The 27,810-nt window shown below is 45.1% G+C and overlaps 1 protein-coding gene across 5 annotated transcripts in view; it reads right to left on the reverse strand.

Moving 5' to 3' along the window:
* The window catches only part of ABCA4 (ATP binding cassette subfamily A member 4), a 132,562-nt gene that overhangs the window by 12,749 nt on the left and 92,003 nt on the right, over window positions 1–27,810 (reverse strand). For all 5 annotated transcript variants that reach the window (XM_042952901.1, XM_042952902.1, XM_042952900.1 and 2 more), the window contains 16 exons: window positions 27,422–27,520; window positions 26,408–26,594; window positions 22,304–22,398; window positions 20,777–20,809; window positions 19,237–19,342; window positions 19,043–19,117; window positions 18,642–18,811; window positions 16,547–16,724; window positions 12,520–12,635; window positions 11,354–11,501; window positions 8,228–8,351; window positions 7,737–7,866; window positions 5,207–5,327; window positions 4,687–4,749; window positions 3,258–3,364; window positions 702–843 (listed from right to left, as the gene is read on the reverse strand). In XM_042952901.1, coding sequence (XP_042808835.1) covers window positions 702–843; window positions 3,258–3,364; window positions 4,687–4,749; window positions 5,207–5,327; window positions 7,737–7,866; window positions 8,228–8,351; window positions 11,354–11,501; window positions 12,520–12,635; window positions 16,547–16,724; window positions 18,642–18,811; window positions 19,043–19,117; window positions 19,237–19,342; window positions 20,777–20,809; window positions 22,304–22,398; window positions 26,408–26,594; window positions 27,422–27,520 — 1,894 coding nt within the window. The remainder of the gene's footprint in view (window positions 1–701; window positions 844–3,257; window positions 3,365–4,686; window positions 4,750–5,206; window positions 5,328–7,736; window positions 7,867–8,227; window positions 8,352–11,353; window positions 11,502–12,519; window positions 12,636–16,546; window positions 16,725–18,641; window positions 18,812–19,042; window positions 19,118–19,236; window positions 19,343–20,776; window positions 20,810–22,303; window positions 22,399–26,407; window positions 26,595–27,421; window positions 27,521–27,810) is intronic.

Consider the following 27,810-nt stretch of genomic DNA (forward strand, 5'->3'; position numbering starts at 1 on the left):
CTTGGGGGGCACCTGGGTGGTTCTGTCGGTTGAGCGTCTGACTTTGGCTCAGGTCATGATCTCACGGGCTGTGAGTTCGAGCCCCGTGTCAGGCTCTGGGCTGACAGCTCAGAGCCTGGAGCCTGCTTTGGAGTCTGTGTCTCCCTCTCCCTCTGCCCCTCCCCCACTTGCACTCTGTCTCTCTCTCAAAATAATAAATACATATTAAAAAATTTTTTAAAATATCTCTTGGAAATAACTGCATTATCAGTTCACAGAGATTTTCTCTCTCTGTGCATGCATGTGTGTATGTGTGTAACAGCTGCATAAGATGTATTCAACCAATCTCCTATGCCTGTATGTTTAGGTAATTTCTAATGTTTTAATTTTTTGTGACTACTAGTACAATGAATAACTTTGTGCATATGCATTTTGCGCTGTGGGAGGTATATATCTGGGGTAAGCTCCCAGAAGTGGGATTGCTGAATCAAAGGGTAAATACATGTATTATTTTGTTAGATATGAAGGCAGGGATTTTCTTGTTTTGTTTACTGCCATACCCCCATTTTCTATAACAGTATTTGGCACATAGTAGACACACAGTAAGCATTTGTTGAATGGATAGCATGCTCTAACTTTCCCACGTCTAAATAAATGCACTCTCACGAAACAGGTTTAGGGTTTACCAAACTTCTGAGTAGCCACAAGAAACCATTTTTTACCCTTTCGATTTCATCTGCTGGTACGCCTCGAAGACGGGCATAAAGATAAAGATGTTCTCGCCCTGTGAGCAGGTCATCGACTGCATCAAACTGAGGACAGTAGCCCATACTTTGATGGACATCAGATATATTGGTTAAAATACTGCAAGAAGAAAAGGCAATTAGCAAGTTTCCTTCATAGAGGGGGTGACGAGAGAACTGGGGCTGGAGAGCTTCCGCCTGTGAGATAAGCAAGCTACCTCTTCTGCTTTGCTTCAGAAATGTGCGCAACATTTACAAATCAAAGCAGAAGCCCTTTGGTTAGAAACTGATGAACTCTGGAATTCTGAGCTTTGAATCCAATAGATCTTTTCAAGTTTCTCTGTCTAGGATAAACTGAATATCTCTTACCCAAAATTAGCTTTACTTTTGGAGTGGATCACCTCACATGTGGGTTTAAAGACAAAGGGAAGATCAAGTGTTAGAAAACGTCAGTGATTTTTGATCCCTTTCAAACATTTGGGCAATACAGAAGATGCATGCTTCTGAAAGGAAGTAAACTTGATCTATCTTTGCCTATTGGCAGATATACAGTAAGCGAAAGAGGAACCAGTCAGATCACTACCCAGAGCCAGACACTGGCAGGGAGCAGAGAGGAAGTGAAATGAGTTCTATTAACTCCCTTTCACTGATATATTCTCCCTCAGTAGAAAATACACTATCTTGATGAAAACAAACTGTCCATAGACTGGTCCAATCTCTCCCTGCTTCCCTTGTAGCTTAGGGTCTATGAACAAAAGATACAGGCAAGGGGCGCCTGGGTGGCTCAAGTCGGTTAAGCGTCCGACTTCGGCTCGGGTCATGATCTCGCCGTTTCTGAGTTTGAGCCCTGTGTTGGGCTCTATGCTGACAGCCTGGAGCCTGCTTCGGATTCTGTGTCCCTCTCTCTCTGCTCCTCCCCCACTCACACTCTGTCTCTCTCTCTCACAAATAAATAAACATTTTTTTAAAATTAAAAAAAAAAGATACAGGCAATATGATGGGAGAGGCACCATGTAGTCCCCCACTATAACAAAAAGTACTTCAGGCATGGCTGGGCCAATTAAAACCACCCAGGAAAGCAAGGACAGTACTTTGCCAAATTCATGGGAGCTGCCCTCCCAGAGAAACCCAATCTTGCATCTTAAATCCAAAGTTGTGTTCCAGTTTCCATTTCATCTAGCTTCCCTCTTGTAAGTATCAGGCTGTGTCTTACTTGGGCTGTCATTTGATGTCTTATGGTAAATCCTATTACATCCTCCTGCCTGCTGTCCCTTAGCCCCTCAAGATTCCTTTTGTTACAACTGTCAAGTTATTTGCTTGGTTGCAGGCTAAGCTGCATCTACAGATGAGGCAGATTAAGCCATGGCCTGGTTGCACCCTGCTTGTTTGTTTGCTTTAAACCCAACAGGGATGGTGGAGAAGGCTGGGGAACCAAATTCGTCCTGTCTGAGCCATGTTCAGTGGACATTCAGCCATGTTGCTGAGGATGGCTTCCAGGAGACAGAAGGAGGCCTTAGTCAGGCAGTTGCTGAGTGAAGTCAGCACTGCCTAACTCCTCTTATAAACCAGGGCAGAGGGTTCCTCAAGGCACATCTAATGCCCGTGAGCTCTGCTGTTTAAGGAGCAGCCTGGAAAATGGCAAACAGCATAGGTTCATGTTCTTGATCCTGTGCCACAGAGGACCAGTGTGTTTACTCATACCTTATTACAGAGAACAGCAGGCACCCTCCAGAATCCAAGGACACATGCCAGTTTTCCCTTTATAAAGCTCCTTGGCCTGGCAAAGCCAAGGATCAGCACAGAAATAGCCAATTCAGACTAAGGCCCCTGAAGGCTCTTAAACCAGCCCCCATTTAGAAACTTGATCCAGAGAAAGGATGCTTCACCACAGGGGTTCTTAACCAGGGACTCAGGGAACATAAATGTGATTCAGGGCACAGTAAATTCCCTTAAACTCTTTGCAAAAAATGTATGGAAGGAGGTAATGGGGGATAATGGTATATGTATGTATGTGCACGCGCACACACACACACACATATAAAGTATGTTTTTAATATATATATATATGGTTTTAAAAAAAAAGATTTTAAAAAAGTAATCTCCATACCCAATGTGGGGCTCAAACCTACAACCCCAAGATCAAGAGTCACATGCTCCACCAACTGAACCAGCCAGGTGCCCCAACAATGGTATATTTTTTAGGAAGACTGCGCAAGTGTTCATCAGATACTCAAAGGAATCCACGACCCCAGAAAGAGTAAGAACCACTGACTTGGTGCTTCCCAGAAGTTTCCAAGAATCCATGCTAAGAGGAGCATGTCTTAACAATCACAATTAATTTCAGTTTCCCAGAGAGTCTATGTCTTATACTTGTGGACCATGCTCTCTTGGAGGTCTACTCATCCACACAGCTCTTCCATGCTCTCAGAGTCACCCTCAGTACAGAATCTGATGCTCACTCTCCCTATGCTGGGATGAGAACATGGCCGAGGACCTGTGACAGGCACCCTGAGACAGGATAAGCAAGACACTCACCTCTTGCCTGCTATAGTGGCATCGCCTGAAGTCACTGTGGTATCCCCAGTAAGCATCTTGAACGTGGTTGTTTTGCCAGCTCCATTCACTCCCAGAAGACCAAAGCACTGAGGGAAGACACACAGAACTGGCCTCATCCTAGAGTCTAAGAAGCCTAAGGAATGTGGAATGTCAGGCCCTAGGGCAGGTGTGTGGGCAGGTGGGAGACATTCTAGACCTGTGCTGCCATTACAGAGGCCACTGGCCATGTGTGGTGCGGGCTAGCAGGATTTGCCACCCCAACATATGCCACTTTGGCATAAGGATGATTTTAAGCTGAAAGCAATTAAGTAGCAGCAGATACGAGAAAAGCTCTCTGTCCTCCCGTTTGCCTAAAAGCAGGACTTAAATTTATAAGGTGTCTCTTCTTCTCCTCTGTACCAGGAAGAACAAAAGTTAACTGCCAGAAACAACTTTGAAACCTTGGCCTGGAGACAGCACCAGAGGAATCTACATAGCAAACTTTGCTAACTAGACTTTATCTGCCATTACTTTCCTCCACATTTGCCTTCCTATAATTTGCCACCCCTACTGACTCCAGGCTCTTTCCCCTTTGTCTTGTCACTTCTCTGAAAACGTATCATTCCTTTGCTAAGATGCAATGCAAGCCCAAGTTCTAACCACCCCATGTGTCATTCACCTCTGATGGGTCCCTTGTGTAGGTGCCACACATGTGCTAATAAATGTCTGTTTGTTTTTCTCTTCCTAATGTCTTTCATCAGTCAAATTTACAGTGGTCTACCCAGAGAACCCAGAAGAGTAGAGGAAAGAGGATTTCCTCCCTTACAGTGACTACTGAGCACTTGAAATGCATCTAGTCTGAATTGACATGTGCTGTATGTGTAAAACACACCCTGGATTTTGAAAACGTAAAACAAAACAAAAAACAAACATAAAATATTGAATCAATAGGGGCGCCTGGGTGGCGCAGTCGGTTAAGCGTCCGACTTCAGCCAGGTCACGATCTCGCGGTCCGTGAGTTCGAGCCCCGCGTCAGGCTCTGGGCTGATGGCTCGGAGCCTGGAGCCTGTTTCCGATTCTGTGTCTCCCTCTCTCTCTGCCCCTCCCCCGTTCATGCTCTGTTTCTCTCTGTCCCAAAAATAAATAAAAAACGTTGAAAAAAAAATTAAAAAAAAAAAAAAAAAAAAAAAATATATTGAATCAATAATGTTTTATATACATTACATGTTGATGTGACAATATTTTGAATACACTGGGTAAAATCAATGATCAAGATTAATTTCACCTGTTTTCTTTTTTTTCTTTAAATTTTTTTTCATGTGGCTGCTAAAAAATTTCAAGTGACCTCTGTGGCTGCATTTTATTTCTTTGGGATAGCTCTGCTTTAGAAGGGAGAAGAGGTGTGCACAGGAGTCCGCAGGGTACCCACCTCTCCAGGCCGGACTCCGACACACAGCCTGTCCACTGCTGGGCTGGAGGAGCCTGAATAAATCTGCAAGATGCAGAGAAACTGGACTGAGAACTGAGAGAGGTTAGAGAGAGCAAGGGGCTAAGGATGGTTTAGGTGAGAACTACCAACATGAGGAGGTTATACGTTGGCACAGGTGTTCGGAGAAGTGTCGTGAGCACTGGGAAACCTCAAAGCCGACCTGCCGTGCAGAGAAGGAACGGAGAAGGCTTAGTGAGGCTCGGTTGTAGGGGCTCTCACCGAGGCCCTGTGCCTGTGCCCAAGATGAATACTAGGGAGAATGCTCTGGAATTAGGTGTTCTTGGAAGACAAGTTAAAACACAGTTCTGACAACCTCGCGTAAATTAGGAAAATGAATTGCCTGTACGGGCATATTGCTGATGATACCAAAGGCAAATTACAATGTTGTAATTATGTTGTTGTGCCATTTCTGGATCCAACTGGCACCTCAAAACTAACTCACCTCCACCTATTCCCTTACCTTGGTCAGTTCATTTAGCCTTAAGATATCAGTTTTATTTCCCCCACTAATAATTCTTTGTCTTTCTTCAGCCACATCATCATCTTCATCTATAATGGGCTCCTTAGCAGGCTCGGCAACCCTACAGGAGGGAAAGGGGACAGGACTGAGTTGGTGTACCGCGTCCCTGGCACTCTCCTTTTCCTATTACTTTCTTCCCGTTCCCTCACTTCAGCTCCAGCCTTGCCTTATATCCCCTAATGCTTGATTCTCAAAAGGACTCCAAACAGAAGAGTTAGACATTAGGCAGAGAAGGCAAGTCCTCGAGTCCAGAGTCAGCCTTGTTCCCAGTTCTGGCCTACCCATGTGTGACCTTGGACATGTCACTAAACCTCTCTAAACGTCACCTCCTTCGACGATATGGTAGGGAGGGGATAACAGTGTCCACCTCATAGACCGTGGAGAAGATGAACTTGGCACAGCCTCTGGCAAAGAGTCAGAACCCAAAACCTGGTAGCTGTTATCATTATTAAAACACTTCATCTACGGTAAGCACTCAGTGAATGTCACCCAGCTCCCACTTATCTTTAGAACTAACTCCTCCACCAACCTTTTGATCAACCCTTGCTCCCCAGCCTATGCTGGTCTTTCCCAATTCCCAGCTTCTGCAGGCATTTCCAGGGCCTCAATGCTCTCTTCCTCCTGCCCTGCCAAACAGAATCTTCCCCATCCTTAAAGACACAGCTTCTTCTATGACACCCTCCCTGACCACCCTGGCCTATAAACTTTCTTTCCTCCCTCACTGGCCACATCTAATTCATGTCTAAATCTTGCCTTGCTTACCATTTATCCAATCAACCTATTTTTCTCCATCTCCCAATGCCCTGAACTCCTATCCAGGCCACCAATGACTCTTGCCTTGCCTTGGTGCCCAAATGGCCTCCTGTCTGGTCTCTCCTTCTAGACCTGGAAGATCACTCACCTGCCTGATCAAAATACCCCAATAGCTCCCTGCTGCCTTCAGACTTAAACTTGAAGTCCTCATCGAGGTGAGAGAGCATTTTAGGACTTGGCTCTGCCTACCTCTCCAGGCTCTTCTCTCAGCCCCTTCTTCCTCCCCCTTCACAGCTATCCTGAACTCTCCACACGTTAGCATGTTCTCTACCAAAAGCACCCTTTCTTCTGTCCTTCCCTTCTTCTCTTTGCCTGGTTGCCTCTCAGCATAGGCATGGGTGTGGGCTTCCTAAAGCCAGAGATTGTGGAATGCTTCTCTGGTGCTGTTTCAGGCCTAATGTGGAAGACTTGCTCAATTGTTTGACACAGAGTTTGAAGCTAATGAGGCTGTTTTGGTAAACAAGTCTGCCTCCTCCCTCCTACCCCAAGGTCTCTTCAAGATGTGGCCAGAGGTACGGAAGGGGGCCTGTGAGGGCTGAGGGTCTATGGACCACTGTCCCTCATAACCAGCACCACTTCCTGGTCATGTCATTTTATTCCAAGTGTGTTGACACCTATTATCTCATTCAATCCTCACAACCCTGTGAGTAGGGAGGTAGATTCATTTCTAATAACTTGATTCCTGGTGGATCAAAACCTAATATGAGTCCTCTGAATCTTTATTTACATGTGACCAGACTCAGCCTGAAAGGATGATAAGAAACGAAACACCGTGATTTGCAGCTTAGGACCCTGTGCTGAGCCCTAATAAAGGTCTGTCAGCCTGGATTGCAGAGGACTGCCTTCTGGAAATCTGAGTGCCCATGTCAGAACGAGGCCAGGCCTGGGTCAAGTGGCCAGGGAAGAATGGCACAGCTGGGCTGGGTCACAGCAGGCAGTCAGCCCCACCTCCACCCCCACCCAGAAGGGCACAATCGCTTCCCCTACACTGCTCCTGGCTGCAGTCACCTTGGATGTCACCCCCATCTTACTACTTGTCTCTACTCTCAAATCTCTAATTAGCAAAGGGCCCCACTTTGTCTATTTTCTTATGAATGCATAAATCTGTTTCCCAGTACTTTGGATCTCCCTTAAACGTTATCATTTGCAATGCTATCATTCAAATTGAAATGAGTATCTGTTAATTAAATGAGAGGGATTAAATATTAGTGACTGAAATTAAAAATTGTATTTTAGGGGCACCTGGTGGCTCAGTCAGTAGAGCGTGTGACTTCAGCTCAGGTCATAATCTTGCAGTTCGTGAGCTCGAGCCCCATATTGGGCTTGCTGCTATCAGTGTGGAGCCCAACTTGGATCCTCTGTCCCTCTCTCTCTCTGCCCCTCCCTTGCTCATGCTCTCTCTCTCTCTCAAAAATAAATAAACCTTAAAAACCCTGTATTTTAAATACTTTAGAGTTTAGATTCTTCACAAACTCCAATGTGCCTATTTTAATGTGTCTCTCCTTGTGTTATTCAGAACAAGCCAGGCTTTAAGAGTGTAAAAACCATCATGGAGTGGGGCTGGTGAGGAGACACGACCACATGGATATGAAGCCAAGTCCCTGGACAGAAGCAAGGAGCTGCCCTTGATACCCTTAGGGCAGCAGCCTGAACGTACCATTGGATGAGAAAGAAGTGGTGCTGGATGAGGAGAGTCAGGAGGAAGTACACCACCCCTTCTACTGCCATGGCAACCAGGTTCTTCCCAATCAGGTTCCACTGGAATGGATTTGAAGAGTGCTCCTCACCTGGGGACAGGAATTAAGTCCATTCAGCTGCCCTAGCTGCCCCTAAAGACCTAGTCACAACATTTGGCCCAGTTAGACCAAGCTTCAGGCAAAGCAGTGAGAGCTGAACCCACGTCTCATCTCAGCCTCTTGAGTCAGAGTAGGGAAGAGTAGGAAGCTAGTCTTGACCCCTCCTGTGGCTCCTCAGCCACAGAAACAGAGGCACCTGATCCCTCCTGGAGAGTAGGACACTACCAGAACAACCAGGTGTCCCCCTCCCGCCCCAGTCCAGGCTGCGGGTCTGGCATAGAAACTCCGGAGGCAGCCCTCCCACACACAGAGGATCTGGGGCCATGTTCCACAGGTCTGGAATGCCACCCACCAAACCGGGCGTAGACATCGGTCACGGCCTGGCTCAGTGCCAAATCAATGAGGCCCCGGCCCAGGCAGAAGTGGGGAAAGATAATGAGCAGCATCCTCAGCATGGCGTTGAATCTGAGTAGCGTCTGAAACATAGAAAAGCAGGACAGTTAGCCGTGGGGACCAAGCCCACCTGCCCTTCCTGAGCAGAGAGGGGCCTGGATGCCCTCATAAGGTGGAAGCAGGGGAAGGCCTGAAGAGACAGGGGGCCTAGCAGCCAGCCTGGCCACAGGAGGGATCTGTCACACAGAAACAGAGGTTTTAGAATACTCACAGGAGGTGCTGCTAGCCAGGTAGCCTGCCTGGGGAGCTGTCGTTGCAGACTCACTTTGAAATTACATGTGAGCCCTCCAGGGCATTTGTTTCCAGGAGGTACAGCAGCTGCTGGGACTTCGGTCCAGGCTCTCTCTCCTTTGGTACAGCTGTGAGCTGTCACTGGGTTCTGAGGCTCTTTCATCTGCTCCTAGCCTAGCTTGTGCCAAAGGAGAGAGGGGCCCTGCACATCTTCCAGCTCTGCTTCTCAGCTCCCACAGGACAGCGAGGTGTCTGGCTGCTGCCAGTAGAAAAGAGGGCCAGGGACTTTCTGGTGTCTGTGTTGAGTTGGGGGGACTTGTTTTCAGATGGTCAGACTGTGCTTGCTACTTTAGCCTAGCGGTGTTGGGCAGAGCCTCCCCCAAGATGGGAGAGGGGACACTGAGGGGGCGAGACTGACGAGGCTGAGGCTGCCCACTTCTCTGGCCCATCCCTACTGCACAACTGGCTTCCTCCTGGTCTCCACACCTTTGCTCATATGACCTCCTCTCTCTCACTCTCCTCCCCGTATCCCCCCTCCCCTGCTCCCAGCATGATGCTTTTTTGCCCCCAGGCCTTTGCACCCCCAGCTTCTATTAATCATTGCTGTCAGGAAAGAATGCTCTCTCCCCTTCTGTTCTTGGCAGATTCCTGCTCTTCTTTAGAAAGCCAGCTTGAATAACCCCTTCTCTCATAAGCATTTCCAGATTCCCGTGTAACATACCTACTTCTCTCTTCTAGTACTTATAACATTGCCAGCCAGGGCTAATTATTTTTTACTTGCCTACTGTCCTCACTAGTCAGTGGTTCCCGGAGAACAACCAGGTCCTAATTATTTTGGTGTACTTTCTAAATACCTTAATCAATGATTAGCTCAAAATAGGTACTTCATTGTTTGTGACATGGGCTAATAAAATTCTGCTTATTCCAGGCCAGGCTCAATTGTGTTTCCTCTACCCAGATTCTCCTGATCCCTGTAGCCCCGTTCTTTTGGCCCACTCTGATCTGTAGTGTTTTATCTGTCTCGTTCCTTTGCTGTTCTACCACACACTGTGTTATGGGATGACGTGTATGGTGGTTCACATTGGTTCCTAGCTTGGTGCACAGGTCATTTCTTGACTGGAACAGGAGTTCCTGCAGGGCAGGATAAGCGGGTCACACTTGTTTCCATCAGCACATCCATTACATGGTGTTCACCTGGTCGATACCTCTTGACTCAGTAGAGACAGCAGCTACTGGGACCTGAGAGCCTGCTGAGGGATACTGGGAATTTCTGTAGCATCTGTCTATCTGATAACTTACATGAAAGCAACCAGGCTTTATGCAGGGGAAAGGAGTATGATCAGTAAATGTTGGCTAAATGAGTGTAACCCTCAGGGGGGAGAATGTTTTGAGTTGCTTTGAGCTTACTCTTTAATTATTCTGAAGTAACACAATTTTTTTTAAGACTTAGTGGGCTGTGAGCCCATGACAAACAATTCTGGAGAGGAGGATTTTCAGTCTGCCAGAAGACTCTGCCATTGGCAGGGTCTGTGTTCTCATCCCTCTCCCTTCTGGGGTCTGACCGTGACATGTTACATTTTTTTTTTTACCAGTCATGGGAAATTTGGGGTTTTATTTCTTGCTTAGTGGCTGCAAAAAGTCTGACAAGGTCTGGGAAAGCATCACTCAGGAGGCCATGGGATGGGGGGGAAGGGGGGGTTAGTGCAGATTTGCCATAGGTCCTCCCAGCAGGGCCTAGGGGTAGGAGTGGGGACAGGGGCCACAGAACAGCAGTGCAGATGTGCTGGCTGGTGCTTACACTCTGAACTACGAAGACCTACTAGGGGAGGGACAGGCTAGAGAGGCCACTGGGGACACAGGCATGTGGTGAGCCTACCGGTGCTTGAGAGTGCTCCAGGCCAGCCACAGGCAAGGCTCGGACACACCAGGCTGGGAGTGGGAGTGCAAGCAGAAACAGCCCTGGAGCCACTGCCATTGTTTTAGGGATTAGTCTGGCCAGCTCTTTCTGGGCAAGGAGAAGTCTGGGGAATGTGGACAGGTCAACTGTAATTTATAGCTCATAAAAATGAATCATCAGCACCATAAATTCCTAACCCTATCTTCAGGATTAAGTTTCATGTAGTAAATGTTATTCTGTTACAATTTGTATAAGAAAGTGGGAGAAAGAAAACATATACATTTGCTTATTTGTTGCCAGAACACCAAGAAACTGAAATGCAAGTTTGCCTCCTAAGTGACTGGGAAACAGGGGTAGGAAGGAGACTTCCTATGTGACTTTTTGCTCCTTTTACATTTTGAAATCACATGAATGTATTACGTGTGTGTGTGTGTGTGTGTGTGTGTGTGTGTGTGTAGAAAACCGAACACCAAAAGTCACCAAGGAAACCCTAAAAGAATAAGAAAATCTAAAAGTTTAGGATCACAAAAAGTCATTTATAGCTTGCAGAATGAGCTCAGAAAACCAAGACACTCAGAGCACACAAATAAACTTAAAAGAGTTAAATGAGCTTAAAGGAAGGAAGAAAGGAAGGAAGGAAGGAAGGAAGGAAGGAAGGAAGGAAGGAAGGAAGGAAGGAAAGGAACGGAAAGGAAAGGAAATGAAAGGAAAGAGGGAGGCAGGCACAGAGGTAGGCATGGAGGGAGGGAGCAAGAGAGAGGGAGGAGAGGAGGAAGCAACATTCATGTATGCACTAAGATTTTCCAGCCACAGTACTTGCCCATGGCTCTACCTGACCATCAAATACTCTCTAGTATTTTAGTAATCAAACAAGAAAGCCATGAAAGTTATGCTTACCTGGTTATTCTCAAACAATTCTAAGATGAAGGTGATGGCACTGCTGTTGATGCCGATGAACAGATTAGCACAAGACAAGGCCACATAGGCTGTGCTGGGGATATCAAACAGGAAGGATGCTGGGTACATCATGGGAATGACTGCCCATCTGTGTGAAATGACATAACTCAGTGGGACAGAACTCCAGTCTCTATTCCATTTCCTGTACCACCACTAAATATAACACATTCCCTTCACACGAGGTGACGTGTTTGAACTGGTGGGAGTCCCAGGAAGACCAGAAAGCTACTCCATCCCTTGGTCTTTGTTCCTTATCTTTGAAGGTAGATAATAATGCCTCCCCTGACCACCTATGGGGGTTTGGTGAGGAGCAAGTGAGATGGTGGCTGTGAATGTACCTATAAACTACAAAGCCTTTTACAAAGCAGAGGGGGCAGTTTCTAACCTGCAATGCTTCCCACTCTAGTCTGGATCACCAAACCTGAGCTAAGATCCCAATAGGCTCATCATTAAAATTCACTTGAGTTGGTATGTCACGGTCAGGCTGGTTCCTGAATTCTCTATTTCTAAGAGAGAGGAATAGAGACCATTGCTCTGGCAGGACTTTACTGACCCACGTAGGAAGGATCAGGTATCACTATCTCCATTTCATAGATGAGGAAACTGAGGCCCAGATTACTTGTCCGTGGTTACAGGACAGTGTTATACAGTAAGAGGTAGGCCTGGATATAAAGTTGCATGCTTTGCTGTATGATTCTATGGGATTTAATCCTTGTGTCATCCTCTGGCCCTGACTCAGGAACAGCCTTTCAGCTGCAGTCTTCTGTGTGCAAATAACTCTTGGCCAGTACAGCTGGAAACACTGAGATGGACAGGCTGGCCACAGATGAATCAGAATCAGAGCTGGGTGAGGCATGTGAGAATGACAGATCCCCAGACTCTGGTCAGGCCACAGTTTGTGTGGAAGAAGATTAATTTGAGCCCCAGGAACACCTCCATGTGTGGAGTCAGAAACAGAAGACAGACAAATTCCTTGTCGGTAGTCACACACCCTATTGGGTATTGGAAGCTAACGTGGCTGCCAGAAACTCTGTTTTTTTGTCAGAAGAGCATCCCCCTCCCCTGGCTTTCCTTTGGGCAGCATTAGCTAATGCCAAACAACTCACCCGTACAGCATGAGCAGTGCAACAAGGGCAGGAAGATTTTCCGGAGAAGTGTAGGCTTTCTTCTGAAACCCAATAAAGATGCCCACCACCAAAGCAGCGCTCACAGTATAATTCATCTTGAAGAGAGGAGAACAAGGCACTTAACCTCTAGAGACCTCTATTTTCAGTTCTATAAAATGAGGCTTGGGGCAGACTCCTCCAGGACTTATTATGGTCTGGGATTCTGATTCTGTCTGAACAGTTCTTAGTTAGCAAACATATGATAAGTCATCCTTTGTCCTCCTTTTCCTCCCCACTTCCACGTCCCAGTGCAGGAAAGTTTCAGCCTATATCTTTTGAAAGAATGAATTATCAAATTCCACCTAATCTTTCATTTTCTCTTTCTAATTGGTCACAAAGTCCTGTTGATTCTACTTTCTAAGCATGTCTCTGGATTCAGAAAAAACTTAAAATATTTAGGTCTTGGCCTCATGAATTTCAAATAGATGATACCATTTTACCACTTGATCCCTTTTCTTCCCTTCCTACACAATTCAGTCCTAAAGCCATCAGGATGGACAGGGAGAGGTGGGCACCCACAATGGGGTTACAGGAGGTGTCACAGCAGTCCCAAGCAGGATGAGAACCTGAGAAGAGTGAGGAGAGCATCCCACAGAGGGCCGGCTGGTGTGGGGTATTGGAGCATGTCCTTATAGGGGTCGATCTGGTTGGGGCTATCAGAGCCAGAGCAGAATGAGGAGGACCTCCACACAGGGGGCAGCTGGAGCAACTAGAGGGGGATGTCCACATGAGGGAGAAGATGGTGGCAGAGATGGGACACTTGGTCCATACAGGTATATTGTGCAGGCAGGTAAATGAGTCAGGGGTAACAGAAGCCAGTTCCTCACTCCTGAGGAAGAGTCACAAATATGGAAACACAGAGAACCCATGGTGTTGGGATTGGAAATGGAGGTTTTAGTGAGCTCATATTGTTTGGTGTGTAGACAGAGAAATACAGATGTAAATGCGTGTATATCTATGTATATACATACATCTCTCTCCATTGAGAAGGCCTGAAGCCACTGATACCTCAGTGGCAGAGAAAATATATAGCCCTGAGATCTTGGTTTCTGAGGATTATTTTCCATAGGAAGGAACCAGCGTTCCACAAGGAGATGGCTGATTCCAGGATAGGGCTGAGGGACGTGCACGATGAGCCTGGAACATCTCACTATGCCAGGGAGCATGGAGGTGCTCAAGCAAGATGAAGACACAAGTCGAGAGAAAACAAAAGTTGGCTTGAAGGGGCTCCCACTGGCCAAACGGGATAATCTGAGCATCAAAATAAATAAGAATGGTATCAGGCTGTAATTAACACAGGAACCATTAGTCCACATGGCTATACATAAATAAATGGAAAGTCTGATAACAAATAGGATATTTACATAGCTTCGAAGTACCTCTCCCCCAACTCTTATCAATTATAAAATGGAGGAACTCAGCAGACACCTTGTGACCAAAGTGACCATCATCAGTAATAGAACAAACTGAAATCAGAAGCTACCTGATCAGATGCAGTGAGAAGAACAGAGTACATTCATGATACCACTGAATGAATGATACCACCATTCACGATAACCTGAATCTAATCATGAGAAAACTTGGGTCAAACTCAAAGAACATTTTACAAAATAACTGGCCTATGATCTTTAAAAGGTCAAGGTTGTGTGTGTCAAGAAAAGACTGAGGAACCATTCCAAATTGAAGGAGACTGAAGAGAGAGGACAACAAAATGCAGTGACTCAGAGCTAGACTCTTTTCTAGAAAAGACATTATTGGGGCAATTAATGAAATTTGAGTGGGGTCTGAGGACAAGATGGAGGTGACCCACCAGTGCTAGTGTCCTGATGTTGACAGTTATGTTGTGACTGTATTGGGTGTGTCCTCATTTATAGGAGGTAGGCACTGGAGGTACGAGGTGTGTGTGTGTGTGTGTGTGTGTGTGTGTGTGTGTGTGTGTGAAAAGCATCCTGTTGGGAAGTTACCCTCAAATGGCTTAGAAAAAAAGTGTTGAACTATTTTTATAACAATTTTGTGATTGTTTCAAAATTGAAAGAAAAACAGATGACATATAAAAAATAACTTAGGGGTGCCTGGGTGGCTCAGTCGGTTAAGTGTCAAACTTCAGCTCAGGTCATGATCTCACGATTCATGGATTCCAGCCCCGCGTGTCGGGCTCTGTGCTGACAGCTCAGAGCCTGGAGCTTGCTTCAGACAGAGCTTGCTCTGTCCCTCCCCCACTTGCACTTGCACATGTGCTCTCTCTCTCAAAAATAAACATTAAAAAAATAACCTAAAATATCCTATCTGTGCTGAGTGAATGATATAAACAATAAGTGCTTATTCATTCATTCATTCATTCATTCACTCATTCATTCAACAATGACCCTCAGGCATATGTTATCTTTTTGCCACTGGTTAGTGAGGGTGCTAAGCTCCAACACTGTAGATCCTAAAGTTCAGATTCCAGGCCAGTCTTAAAATTTTAGAGCCTCAGAAGCATGATAGCATCATATTCACCATCTTCTAACTCTTCATTGGCCTGCCAAATGTCTACTTTGCTAATATCACCTCCCATCGAGATACCCACTCTACCCTTCCAGCCACAAATTTCTCCTTTGGCTCAGAGATCTCTATAGATAGGCAAACACATGGGTTAGCCTGAAGTATAAATTTTATAATCCTTGTCTTTAAAAAAAAGTAGAATGCAAAGACCAGGACTTGAATAGCTTTTCAATGCAGGCAAGCCTAGCTCCTTTCATGTTTAAAGCACAGGGCCAGTGTGGGTGGCTACACGTGATGTTCTCATCCAAAGCGAGGCTTGCAGGTTCTGATTCCTCCCCATGCATTCAGTGTTTTCTCAGGTAGACAGGACAGAGAGGAAAGAACTTAGCTGCTACTGATAGATTTCTGGTTTTGTAATGTTAAGTGATGAATGTGTTTAGGAAGCTGAGTAAGAGAAAAGAAATCATGTCTTTATAAACCCTAGTATTTATCATAATTATTAAAAACCACAGTGAAAAAAGTTGTTTGTGTTGACCTCCACCATGATATATCTTATCATAACATGAAGTAGAGACTCCCGTTAGTCTTAGAATACTGGGATAAAATAAAGGATCTTGTTACCCACCCACAGTCCCCAGAAAACACGAGCTGATATCATAATGATCCCTGCTACAATATAACTAAGCCTTTGCTACCAATTTATTTTGATCCTGTGGCCTGTCATAAATTAACCCACCCTGACTTCTTCCTGCTCCCAACAACCTTGGTTGTCAGAGAGGTGGTAGTCTGCTGTTGACTTGATAAATAATTTTTTCTTTATGTTCCCTAAAGTGGTGGCTAATTGGATTTAATGGGGAAAACAAAGTAAGGCCACTGGGTAGGGTTGCCAGATTTAGCCAATAGAAATATAGGATGCTCATTTAAATTTGAATTTCAGATAAACAACCAATACTTTTTTTTTAGTGTAAGTCTGTCCTATGCAATATTTGGGGGGGGGGGGTGAGTGGGATATACTCATACTAAAATCATTGTTTTATCTGAAATTTAAAATTAACTGATGTCCTATATTTATTTGGTGATTCTACCACAAGGGAAGTTCCATCCTCCCCCTTTTAGGGGTAGGTCAGTATGTAAGAAGAGAATGTAGGATGAAGGACCTCTTGATATTACCTCTTCAGCTCCAGATTATGTCCAGAAGGCCAGCCTCATGCCTGCAGTGCAATGATTATTCAGTGGGTCAGAAGGCCCCTCGGTGCCCTCACTCAGCAGTTGTTAGGCTGAGCCCCACATCCTTCCCCAGCTCGGGGCTTCTAATTCTGTGCCTTTCAAAGAGACAGCGAACACACAAGGCCCTCGGCACAGCACCTCCTGTAGCCCTGACAGTATGAGAGCCCCACCCTGCCATGTCCCCTCAGTCAGAGCAGACAAACACCTGCCACCTTGGGCCTTGGAGGCAAGGGAGGTGCCATGATCTGACACTTACAATGTCCCAGAGGAAGTTGGTCAGCCAGTAGGTTATGGGGCTCACTCCACTGACAAACTGGAGGTGCTTGGCTTTGTTTACCCTCTCCTGGATCAAATAAAGGACAAAGCTGGCTGGGATGAAGGACATGGCAAAAATCACACAGATGGCAACCATAGCATCTACCGAAGTAGTCAGCCTGCAGCAGGACGAGAGACAAGGGGAGACAGAGGTGAAGAAGGAGGAGCAAATGCAGAAGAAAGACAAAGTTAGACTCTGGGAAGTCCTCACCCAACTCCAGGTAGCAGCCTCCAGAATCCCCTTCAGTGGCTGGAAGCTTGTCGCTTCACTCAATTGTGCTAGTCAAACTGGGTCAAGGTTAAATGGGTATCTGTGGCTTCCTGTTCCACGTTACAACTGAATACTAATATTAATGTGAACATTGAATATTTTCCATGTTAATATGATAATCTAAACAAATTTTATTATGTTTTCTAATTATCTGTTGATGGTATATAGAAATGGATTCTTATATTAATCTCATATACTATAATGCTCTCATTAGTTCTCATAATTTGTCAATAGATAACTTGAATTTTCTATGTAGAGCAATAGGGTGTGTGAAATCTTGTTAAGTCACGTTTTCAAGAAACATATCACAACATGGAGAAATGTTCATAATGTAAATTTAAGTGAAAAGAGTACAGGCCAGTTACATAGAAGCTTGGCTCTATTCACCCTTCCCTGGATTGAAGAGAAAGCATGTGGCTAAGGGGGCAGGTGTGGGCTGAAGTCTGCCTGAGCTTCACATACAAACTATGACCCTGGTGTGGGGCAGTGCCCTCACAGAGAAAGGAGCGCTTTTTGTGCTGCCCTGATAAAACTACAAAGAACATGATCCATACATATAGTAAAAACAGAATAAATAACTGGAAGAAAACACACAAAAATGTTTAGAGGCAAAAACTGTGTAGGGTTACGGCAAGTAAGTTTTTAAAACCCTATTCTATAAACTGACATATAAAAAAATAAATAAAAAATAAAATTCTAGGGGCGCCTGGGTGGCTCAGTCGGTTAAGCATCTGACTTCGGCTCAGGTCATGATCTCATGGTCTGTGAGTTCGAGCCCTGCGTCAGGCTCTGTGCTGACAGCTCGGGGCCTGGAGCCTGTTTCGGATTCTGTGTCTTCCTCTCTCTCTGCCCCTCCCCTGCTCATGCTCTGTCTCTCTCTGTCTCAAAAATAAATGAAAACATTAAATAAATTTAAAAAACCCTATTCTATAAACTTTATTTAATGAACATATACTATTTCATATGCCACTTTTATAACCTCAGAAGATTCCTATTTCTTATTTCAGATTCAAGAGGCTTAGCAGAAGACACAGAAACTTGGACTGAGTGAGAACTGGTGTAGGATAGACTATTCTTCCTTAGTTTAGGGCCTCAGAGGGTATCCAGAGGAAGGCCAGAGGGACCAGGGCCCAAGTTTTAGCTGATGACATTTGACATGTTCAGGGCCCAGTGTTCAGGGCAATATACTGGGATAGGAAAACGTGGACCCTCACAGCCTACCAGAAGAATTCTGCACTAACAAAGGCATACCCACCAAAAACAGGCCTCAAATGGAGCACACATACTACAAGATTGCACAAGATTATTGTTTTTTACTGCCAGAAAATGTGCAGTAAGAACCTAAGCTTGAGGAAGGCAAAGATCTATTGATATCTTGAAAACCTGGTCATCTGAGGGATATTACCAGAATCTAAGATGATTACTTCCGGGGAGATGAAAGACTGACTCAACTTTCCCAGTTCCTGGCAGTCACTTTGCATACTGGAAAGGAGAATATTTGTGTAAGCTCCAGGAGCAACTTGTTATCAAGACCTGAAAGGGAAGAGAACTATATACATGCTTACTTTCCAAATAAATACCAAGAGAAAGAATGGCCAAACAGTTTGGTACACAAGGCGTTTGAAAGTCTCATGTTCATGTGTGCCTAATTTAACAACCTTGCCATCCAGCCCAGCAGCTCATGTTAGTGAGAATCTTCTTGGGGTGTCCAAAGAATGGAGAGGGTGACAAGCAAGCTGTGAGGTTGGGGGCCATGGTGGCTTACACTGTGATCTCTGAGAGCTGCTCCTTGGTCAGGTTCAGGGGCTGGCTTATGACGGTGATGCCATACTCCTCAGGGTTCTTGTCCTTGTGCAGGCTGGCCCGCAAGATGGCGTTATGAGCCACGTTGAGAAAGCTCACCAGGGCATGCCAACCTTTGTTGTTAAACCATACCTATGGGACAGAGATAATAGGCTTTGTTAGGTGGTGCTACAGCTGTTTAGAGAAAAAATGAGCTGCAGGAAAAAGAATGTAAGGAGGAAGAAGGGTTTGGCAGCTGGAAGACATTCCATGCTAGATTTCAACAGGAGAAGGGATGGAATTTAATTAAGCTGGGAAAATAAAACTAAAATAACTAGCTTATGCGAATTTTTAGCTCTAGGGCAGATTATGTAGGGCCAATACCTTAATGTTGTCTTCAGTTTCTAGATGTTTCAGGAAAGCAGGCATTTCTTTAGAGGCCTCTCTGGTGATGGGGCCCTAGAAAACCATAATGAACAAGCACCAGGGTTTCTTCCCTGCTTAGCCCTCATGATCATTTGTTTCATGATAACCAGCATGTCAAAAGTTCTATTCAAATCTTCAATCTGTTTACATACCCCGCTCACATTCATTATCTGGCCAAGGTGGCTTAAAAATCCAACGAGTGCTTCCCCAGTGATGGGAAGAACCGGGAGCTTTCCTCCGATGGAAATTCCTCCGTACCTGACAAGGGAACAAGAAGTCCTCAAGTCAGTGCCATGAACTGTGCTTGTGCTGCTTCCTACTTGTCAGTAACTCTCTCAGGTTCTGAAGGGAAATGTGTACTTTGAGGGGGATTTTCTGGACCAGGGAACAACATGGCTCCACTTTACAAACCTACTATTAACACTTCCTTGTTGCCTCCGGGATAAGTCCTAATCTTTACTGAGCTTGGTCTCTGCCTACCTCTCCAACTTAGCCCCTCCTCATGCCTTCCCTCAAGTGGCATATTCCAGCCACATCAAATCACTTCCAGAGCCCCTGATGGTCCAGGCTGCCTTAGTTTCTCTGCCTCTGTGGGGCTGCTAGCTTCCTGGGAGTGTCTTTCCCTCTTTTGAGCAACTGGCCAACTCCAACTCATCTGTTATACGTCATCTTCTCTTTGAAGTCTTCCCTGACTCTCCTTACACTCCAACCAATGATTCCTTTATGGGTCCACTTCTGTGCTTTGCGGGCACTTCTGGCAGCAGTGGGCTCACCTTCATCTGGTCAGGATCAGTCCCGCTGGGCCTCTCTGTCCGTGCCTCTCAACCCCTGCCTGCCTCCGGCAGTCCCTCACCATCCTCTCTGCCTTTAGCCCCATAATTGGGGTCCTAGCATTGGCTCTCCTGCTCTAATCGATCTTCCACAGTGCTTGGAAGTCTCAAGTGATCATCCTCAAACACTGATCTGAGCCTGTCGCTCTCTGGTTTAAAGCCCTTCAGTGGCAGGATAAAAGCCAAACTCCCAGACAGGATAAAATTAATGTGCTGCTTAGGCAAGGCAGAAGAGGGGAACTTTATTTCTCAGGGATTTAAACTGCAACCCCCCCCCCCCAATATTTCTGCTTCAACTGAAGCCCCACACTTCCCTCTAGGGGGATTTCCCTTTCGTGGTCCAGACTCTACCCAGGAAATCAAGTCAACATCAGCTCTGCTTTCATTGTAGAAGTCCTATTCCTGAGGGACCCCGGGAGGACAGCTCATTCTTAGAATATCCCTGGATGATCCTCCAAACCTCTGAAACCATTTGAGCCTCCAGAATGTCCCAGGAACAGGGTGAGTCTGGGGCTGGGCCAGACTCCCTGAGGCTCGAAAGGGATATGCCAGAGTGGCAGGGCTTAGGTTATGAGTCCTCTCACTGCAGCCTTCTACACTGTTATCCTTGTGAAGTTTTAGAACCCTCTCCAAGTGAGAATGCTCTGGAACTCCTCCTCAGGAAATACCACCTCCCATATAGATCCACCGAGATCAACTGCTGAGCACCTACTGTCAGAGCTACATATCCTTCAGGACGTGTCTTGTGAATTCCTGAGTACATACAGAGCAGCCCACATGGCTTTGAGATGTGGCTTTTTTTTATGTGCAATTATTTTAGAGGGATATGAGATTTCAACTTCTTACAAAAATAGTTTCTTACCTCTGTTCATTGACCCAGAATTTGCTCTTTAAGCTGAAAGCCAAAACAAATCATACGATGAATACCATAAGTAAGGCAGTAGTGTTAACTTTCCTTCCTAAACACTCATTGGGGCAGCTCAGTCCTCCAGGGCAGTTTTGCATTTCCTGATATCCAAACAGTGTGGAAGCCTCCAGGCCCAAGGGCTGAACCCAAATACACATGCAGAGGAAGGACCATACTCCACCATTGGCTCTCCAAGTCACATCCCACATGCTGGGCCCTCTGCGTGGCCCTGTGGTCAGGTCATTTGTCAGATCATCTGGACCCAGAAAATATGTACCACTATACCAGTTCAGAGTGAAGACTGCAGCCCTCCCATCTTCCATCCTGCATAAATAAGACTCTCATAATTACCTGCACACTTGGGAAAAGTTCTGACTTAGTCTAAGCCCAAAGTTAAGGACTGAATTCCAGCCAATCAGGGGTAAAATTATAAGACAAGAAATGAGCAGATGCCAATTCTAGACCTCATAGTTTAGGCCCAGAAACTATCACGGTCATCAAGCACAAAATCCCAAATTCCATATTGCAAAAATTTGTTGCTGAGAACAAAGTTTGGGTGGTTGCTGTTTATTATAGTATTGAATAAATTCTATGCACTCTGCTCTTAATTTTTGTGCTTGGATGGCGTTTTTCATTTTGCTAACTGCTGGCTTGGCACTGCCCTCTCAGCAGCGGCTCTCACCACCAGCAGTGTGTTCTGAGTCCATTTATCCCTTGTTCAGAGTTTGACAGAGGAAGCAACTGAATGCACTACTAAAATTAGTATGTTTTAAGGCCTCAGAGCACATAGGGACTGAATTAGGGTTTCCTTTGACCCTCTTTTTAGAGCATGCTGTTGTGGATCTCTGATAGGGGCTGCTGAAACCACTCATCCCCGGGGTGGAGCCTGATAAGAACAGCTGCAGAGCTGAGAGAAGCGAGCACTTACAGAAGAGCTCACTGGCATACTAAGGCGATGGAGGTGATAATTTACAGCAATGTGCAGTTAACCTGGCCAACCTGTGGGCTCACTCACACACTGCCATCCCACTGCCTTTTTCCTATGTTGGTCTGATTTTTTCCTTTCTCTTCTTTGCTTCTTACTTTCCCTCTTGCTTCTCTCCTTTTCTTCTACCTTTTCTCCTTTACTCTCCCTCTAAATGTGGTCTCTGTTTCTTAACCAGTTAAAACATGAGGCTGCATTACTGGATAAACTCTATGCTTTCTTATGTTACTTTTAATGGTACATGGGTTAAACTTTAAGACTGCTTGGCCTAAATAAAACAAAAAACAAAAGCAAAAACAAAATTAATCTTAAATTACATTTTACTTGTATATGTCTCAATTGGTTTTTTTTGGTTGGATGAGGCCCTCAAATCAGGGAAAATAAAATTTTCCGCTGCCCTGATAGTTGATACATTGTGAGAATCAATTATCTTCTGTCTCTAGTTAATATATTCTACAGGAAGCCAGGATTAAAAGTATAAAAGAATCTCTTCTTACCTGCTTCGTATAAGAGCAGGATATGTTTTTACCAAGAAGTCAGAGATGTTCCTGTTTGTAAGATCTTGTAGAATTTCAGAGCTGTGCTGTATTCTCTGAGGCAATGAGACATCTGTGTTAATCACCTTGGAATCTGAGGCTTGTTCTTCTCCAAAAATTATTTATGGACTCAGCTGCTGGGAAAATACTAACTAAAGCACTGGCATGTGCCTAATTCCCACACTAAAAAGTGGGAGTCATCTTTGGCCCCTCTCTTTTCTCCAATCCATTTTCAAGGTAGGATAGAGCCAACTCCAAAACAAATATCCTCATTCCTCCGGTTCCAGACTGCCACCCTAGTCCAAGCCTCCACTCAGATCTCACCTGGACCTCGACACAGACTTCCAGACTAGTATCCCTCATTCAACCCTGGCCTTCCAAAATCCATTTTCTACCTAGAAGCCAGACTGAGCTCTAAAAATATAAATCAGAATACCCCACTCCATGCTTTCCATACTCAAATAACCCGTGGGATCCTCTGAGGATCATCACCATGGCTGCCACGGCCTCATGATCTGGCCCTGCCCTGCTCTCTGAGGCCCTCTGTCGCCACTCTCCTTACTCCTCACCCTCCCCACGTATCTTCCCTGCATCTCCAGTGCACACTCCTCATTCCTGAGGTCGCTTTGCACTTGGCAGTGCCTTCTGTCTTCTTTGCTCTGCCCGGACAACCTCACACGGCTAGCTCTTCCTCATTCAAGTATCAACCTACATTTTTCTCCTCAGAGAAGTATTTTATATTTCTGTCATTCTCGATCATAACCTACTGCTGTATTATCTTCACATCTGCATCTCTGCTTGAAATTTTCTCTCCAGTTGATCTGCTTGTTTCTCTGTTACCTCCCCATAGGACATGAATTCTGTGAGAGCTCTGTGGTGTCCCCAGCACTCAGAACAGTAGCTGGAATGTAGCTTAAACAATAAATTTGTGACATGAATGAAAGAAGTCAAGCAGTGCCTTATAATTTACAGATTGTAATAATACGCTTCAAAATATATCCAGAACTGGAAACTTATTTCGACTTTAGAGGATTCAAAAAGCCCATGAGTTTGGCCACCAGGTGGCAATACTACTTTAAATTTGGGTCTACACTGTTAGTTCAGTTTCTGGTCAATCAGGAGCCTGGGGTGTCGGGCACCACCCAGATGTAGCTGAGGGGATTTTTGGTGGCATTAAAAACACATCACATATACCATCACATACCATTCCTTATATTTTTATATACTTTCTGTCTCCCTTCCCCATTCCCATTTTACTCCTTTTAATTCATTTTCTTCACTTGGTTCCTCAAATGCTAGGAGAACTACCATCTACTGACCGCTTACTGTGAGCCAGACATTGTATTAAATCCTCCATATATGTTGTCTCCCTTCATCCTTATACTCTTATGAAAGAGGAACTGTTGCTTTAATTTACAGCCAGAGAAATTGAGGTCCAGAAAGCTCAGCTAACTTGCACCAGGTTACATAACTTGTAGGTGATTGTTCTAGGATTTCAATCTCTAGCTGTCTGTCTCCACAGCCCAGCTATTTTCACTCTATCACCCTGTATTCTCACCAAGCTGAGAATGGTACCCAGGGGACCAAGCTACCCTGGTAGAATCTAGGCTGGAACAATTGCTGGTGCCTGGTAATTTGTGAGAAAAATTTTTTTTAATTCTGTCAAATAAAATACTCCTACAACTTGATCTCTGTGCATTCTAGAAGTTAGGGATGGAGCACTTCCACCTCAGGGCCCACCACCATTCAAAGAATGTTAGGGCAGCAAGGGACCCTAGAGAAGACTGCATCACCATCCCCGTTTTCCTGATGTGTACAATTTACTACCTCTGAGTGAAGCCCATACCCTTTGGCCTTATTTCAGGCTGAATAGGAGAGTGTGTCTGAGTGAACAGGGTGAGTGGGTATAAATATGAGTATGTGACACACACACACACACACACACACACACACACACACACACACACAGGGCACCTCCTGTGCAGATGCCTGAGATTCAATTTTGTTTCCAAGAGAAGCATTAATGATAGTGAGGAAATGCAGAAGTGACCAAAAAAAAAAAATCACAGGAACTGGCTCGTCTTTTCCCAAGACTTGGCTATGGTGGTCTGTTAAAGCCCACCCTGCCCAGGGACCAAGGAGTAACTACTGAAAAAAGTTCCTAAACTAGGCGGGCAGCTTGAAGGTAGGATTCACGGATGAAATGAAACCTCACACAGCTATGCTTAGCCTTCTTTCCCTGTCTTCCCAGCCAAGGACTTGACATCCAGCGTCTCACCCTCAGTGTCCTGATGCTGGATATACCTGAGTGGACATGGTCACAGCGCCCCTCAGTAATCACAACAGAAGCAAAGCTTTCTCTTGGGGTACAGAGAATTGGGGCAAGTTCCCTGATTCCCTACTATGGGATCTCTATGATGCTACAGTGGCTGAGTTGTGATTCAAGGGGAAAACATATTGCTTGAGAAGTATAAAGCCATATGCTTTTAGCATAAAAAAAGAGAAAGGAGGATGCTTACAAACACAGAATCATTTATAGGCCAGCAACTGTGACTGACGCTATGGTAAAATTCAGTTGTCCCCCATTATGTGCTCTAACTTTCTGCTGTAGGCCATAGTAACATACTTTTATCTTGGGTACAAGGCCACTCAGAATAAAGACTATAGTTCCTAGTCTGCCTTGATGTTCAGTTGTGGTTAATCATGTACAAGAGAAAGTGCAGTGTGGTAGCTTCTGGAAATCTTTCTTAAAAGATGGTGTATTTGCACACTGTCCTCTCTTCTTCATCCCTTCTTCTATTCTGCTGCCAGAGAAGTAGATTCTGCCATCTTGGGCAGTGAGGCTGAGGCATGTTTACCATAGAGGAGCAACAAAACACAAGGTCATGGACTGCCTGCAGAAACTTCCACATGAGAGAAAAACAAACTGCCTCTTATTTTACTCACTGTTAGCTTGACGTTGTCATCAATTGAGTTTACAGTTTCTTTAGTCACATTATTTCATTGAGTTCTCAACATAATGCTATCAAATAAGTAGTTACCTTTAATTTATAAGTGAGGAAATTAAGGCTCAGAAAGGCCAAGTAACCAACCCAGGGCTCTCTAATGCCAACACCAGTGCTCGTCCCACTGTGTTACACTATGATTGTTGGGGAATCATCAGTCAGTGGCAAATCATTAGAGAGGGCCACACAAGGCCCAATTCTGGGCAAGTCAGCTGTGGGGCTTGTTAGCAACTGAACACAGGATGAGACTCCTCTGGCCCCTTTCACTGTCTCTGAAACCCCTGGGAAAGACTCACTGTGATACATTAAGGGATTCAGAACTCCCAAGAGAGGATGCTGCTCAGAGAAAAGCATAGGTGGCTGTGTGTGTCTGTGTGTGCATATGCATGCATGTGTATGCATGTTAGTTACGTGGCACATGACAAACTTCTTAATTAGGTTGTTAACAAGAGTGCAAATACATATGCATTTGAATGGACACTATGACACTGCTTATAATGGAAAAAACTGAAAACTCACATGTTCAACGAGAGGTTAAATAAATTAAAATAAGTTGAAACAGAGGGATAGTATGCAGGCATGAAAAACAATGATGCAAATGGATACTTATTGACATGAACATATGTTTTAAGTGAAAATGGCAGGTTTTGAGACAGCACTTTGAATATAATCCTGTTTGGATGGATAAAAACCAAAGGTTATTGGCTATTTCCAATTATATGATGACTTTTTTCTCCTGACTTAATGGTATTTTCTAATCTTTTTGTAACAAGCATACACGACTTGTATATTTTTTTCAATGTTTAAAGTTTTTTTGACTAGAATGAAGAGGCAGTGCTTGGTGGAAAATGAAGCTATTGGATACTTCTCTAATTGGCTGTGTTAGAGCCTTTTGGCACCTTTCTGAGAGGAACCCAGGACTCACCTGGCTCTTCACTCAGCTGTCAGTTTGAAATGTTAGTTGGCTAGAAACTCAGGAGGCACAGTGTATTACTTTCCCTAATCCCTGCTGTCATAGGCAGATTCGGGGCCCCTGGTTTCCCATGGAGGGTCAAGGTACCTGAGGGGGTGGGAGCCCCCCTGCGCCCTCTGGGCACTCAGGGAGCATGGTGAGCTTCTCTCTGGTGCTGCACCTGCAGGAAGGCGAGGGGTCGTCTGGTGTCCATTTCTGCTTCTGGAACAGGTGGGTGATGTTTGGGGACACAGACGGAGTCTTCCAGGGGGTTGAATTGCCACAGGGGTACTCCCTCATGGAAGGCAAAAAAATATTTCACAAGCAGCTCCAGCTGATAAAAAAATCCCTAAAAATGAGAGATAATGCCCAACCCTCTCCTTAGCCTTTCCTCTTTCTCCTCAGACCCATGCATTTTCTTCTTCTATTCTTGGGAGGTTAGTTTCTGCTCAAAAAAAAAAAAAAAAATCAAGACTAGAATTTTGTTGATTGACTAGGTGTGGGGCTGGGCAATAATTATCTACTTTGTGGACTGTTTTATCTGCTTTCTTCCTTCTGGCACCTCTAGCTGTTGAGAAACAGAACAAATAAGAGTTTGAAATTAGTCTATTTTGGCCCTTATCTATATCTGAAAAATACTGAATGAGAGCAGTTACAATTATATTTAAATTGTTGGATTTTTGGTGGGTTTCAACTGCCTTCTATAACTCCCTTCTCTATACTTACAGCAATAATTGAAAGTTAGCCATTTATGTAATTAATGCCACTCTTGGTCCAATTAAACAACAGCACACCCCCCACCTCCTTCCTTTCTCTGTTCAGATTCCTTTCAAATAAGTGGGAAGCTTATGTCAGTTCAGTATGGAACTTTCTATATTGAGAATTATAGAAATACAGAGCTGCCGGTGATGCAGGGGCTTCTTAAGAAGTGGTGACACCCTTGCACATGGGTGTCGAAAGAGAGGCTGGGGGACAGTGAGGGATATGGAAGCACCCATGTAATAGAGAGCTGCACTGAGGTGGAGCCTCTCTCAACCTGCCATCCCGGAACCCCACCATAAGGGTCCCCCTCCCCGGGAGGGGCAGCTGGTGATGGTAGGACGGGGGTGCGCAAAGACTTACGGAAGCCACTCTTCCTTCAGGCAGCGGTTGCCAAAGCCTGGCTTGTTCAGGAGGACGTCTGCAAGTGCTGCAAGCTGCTCACTGCCTGGCTGGTCCAAACTAGACAGAGTGACAGGGGCTGAGCTGACAGACATGTGACTGGGACATAGGGACAAAGCAGTCAACATGCAACTTGACAAGTATTTATTGAATGGCTGCTACATACCGGGCACATACACAAGCCACAGAATGCTGCCTAGGAGTGATCATAGGTCTTCCGAGAAGGGAGTGTGCTACTCAAACATGCCCAGTGATCTGATGCCATATCATGTCTGTGCCTCAAAAAGGTGGAGTTCAACCCACTCACCCAACCTTTACTTTCTCTTTCCTTACTCTTGGCAGTCCTGATT

Source organism: Panthera leo, chromosome C1 (genome assembly GCF_018350215.1).
Source record: "Panthera leo isolate Ple1 chromosome C1, P.leo_Ple1_pat1.1, whole genome shotgun sequence".
Lineage (NCBI taxonomy): Eukaryota > Metazoa > Chordata > Mammalia > Carnivora > Felidae > Panthera > Panthera leo.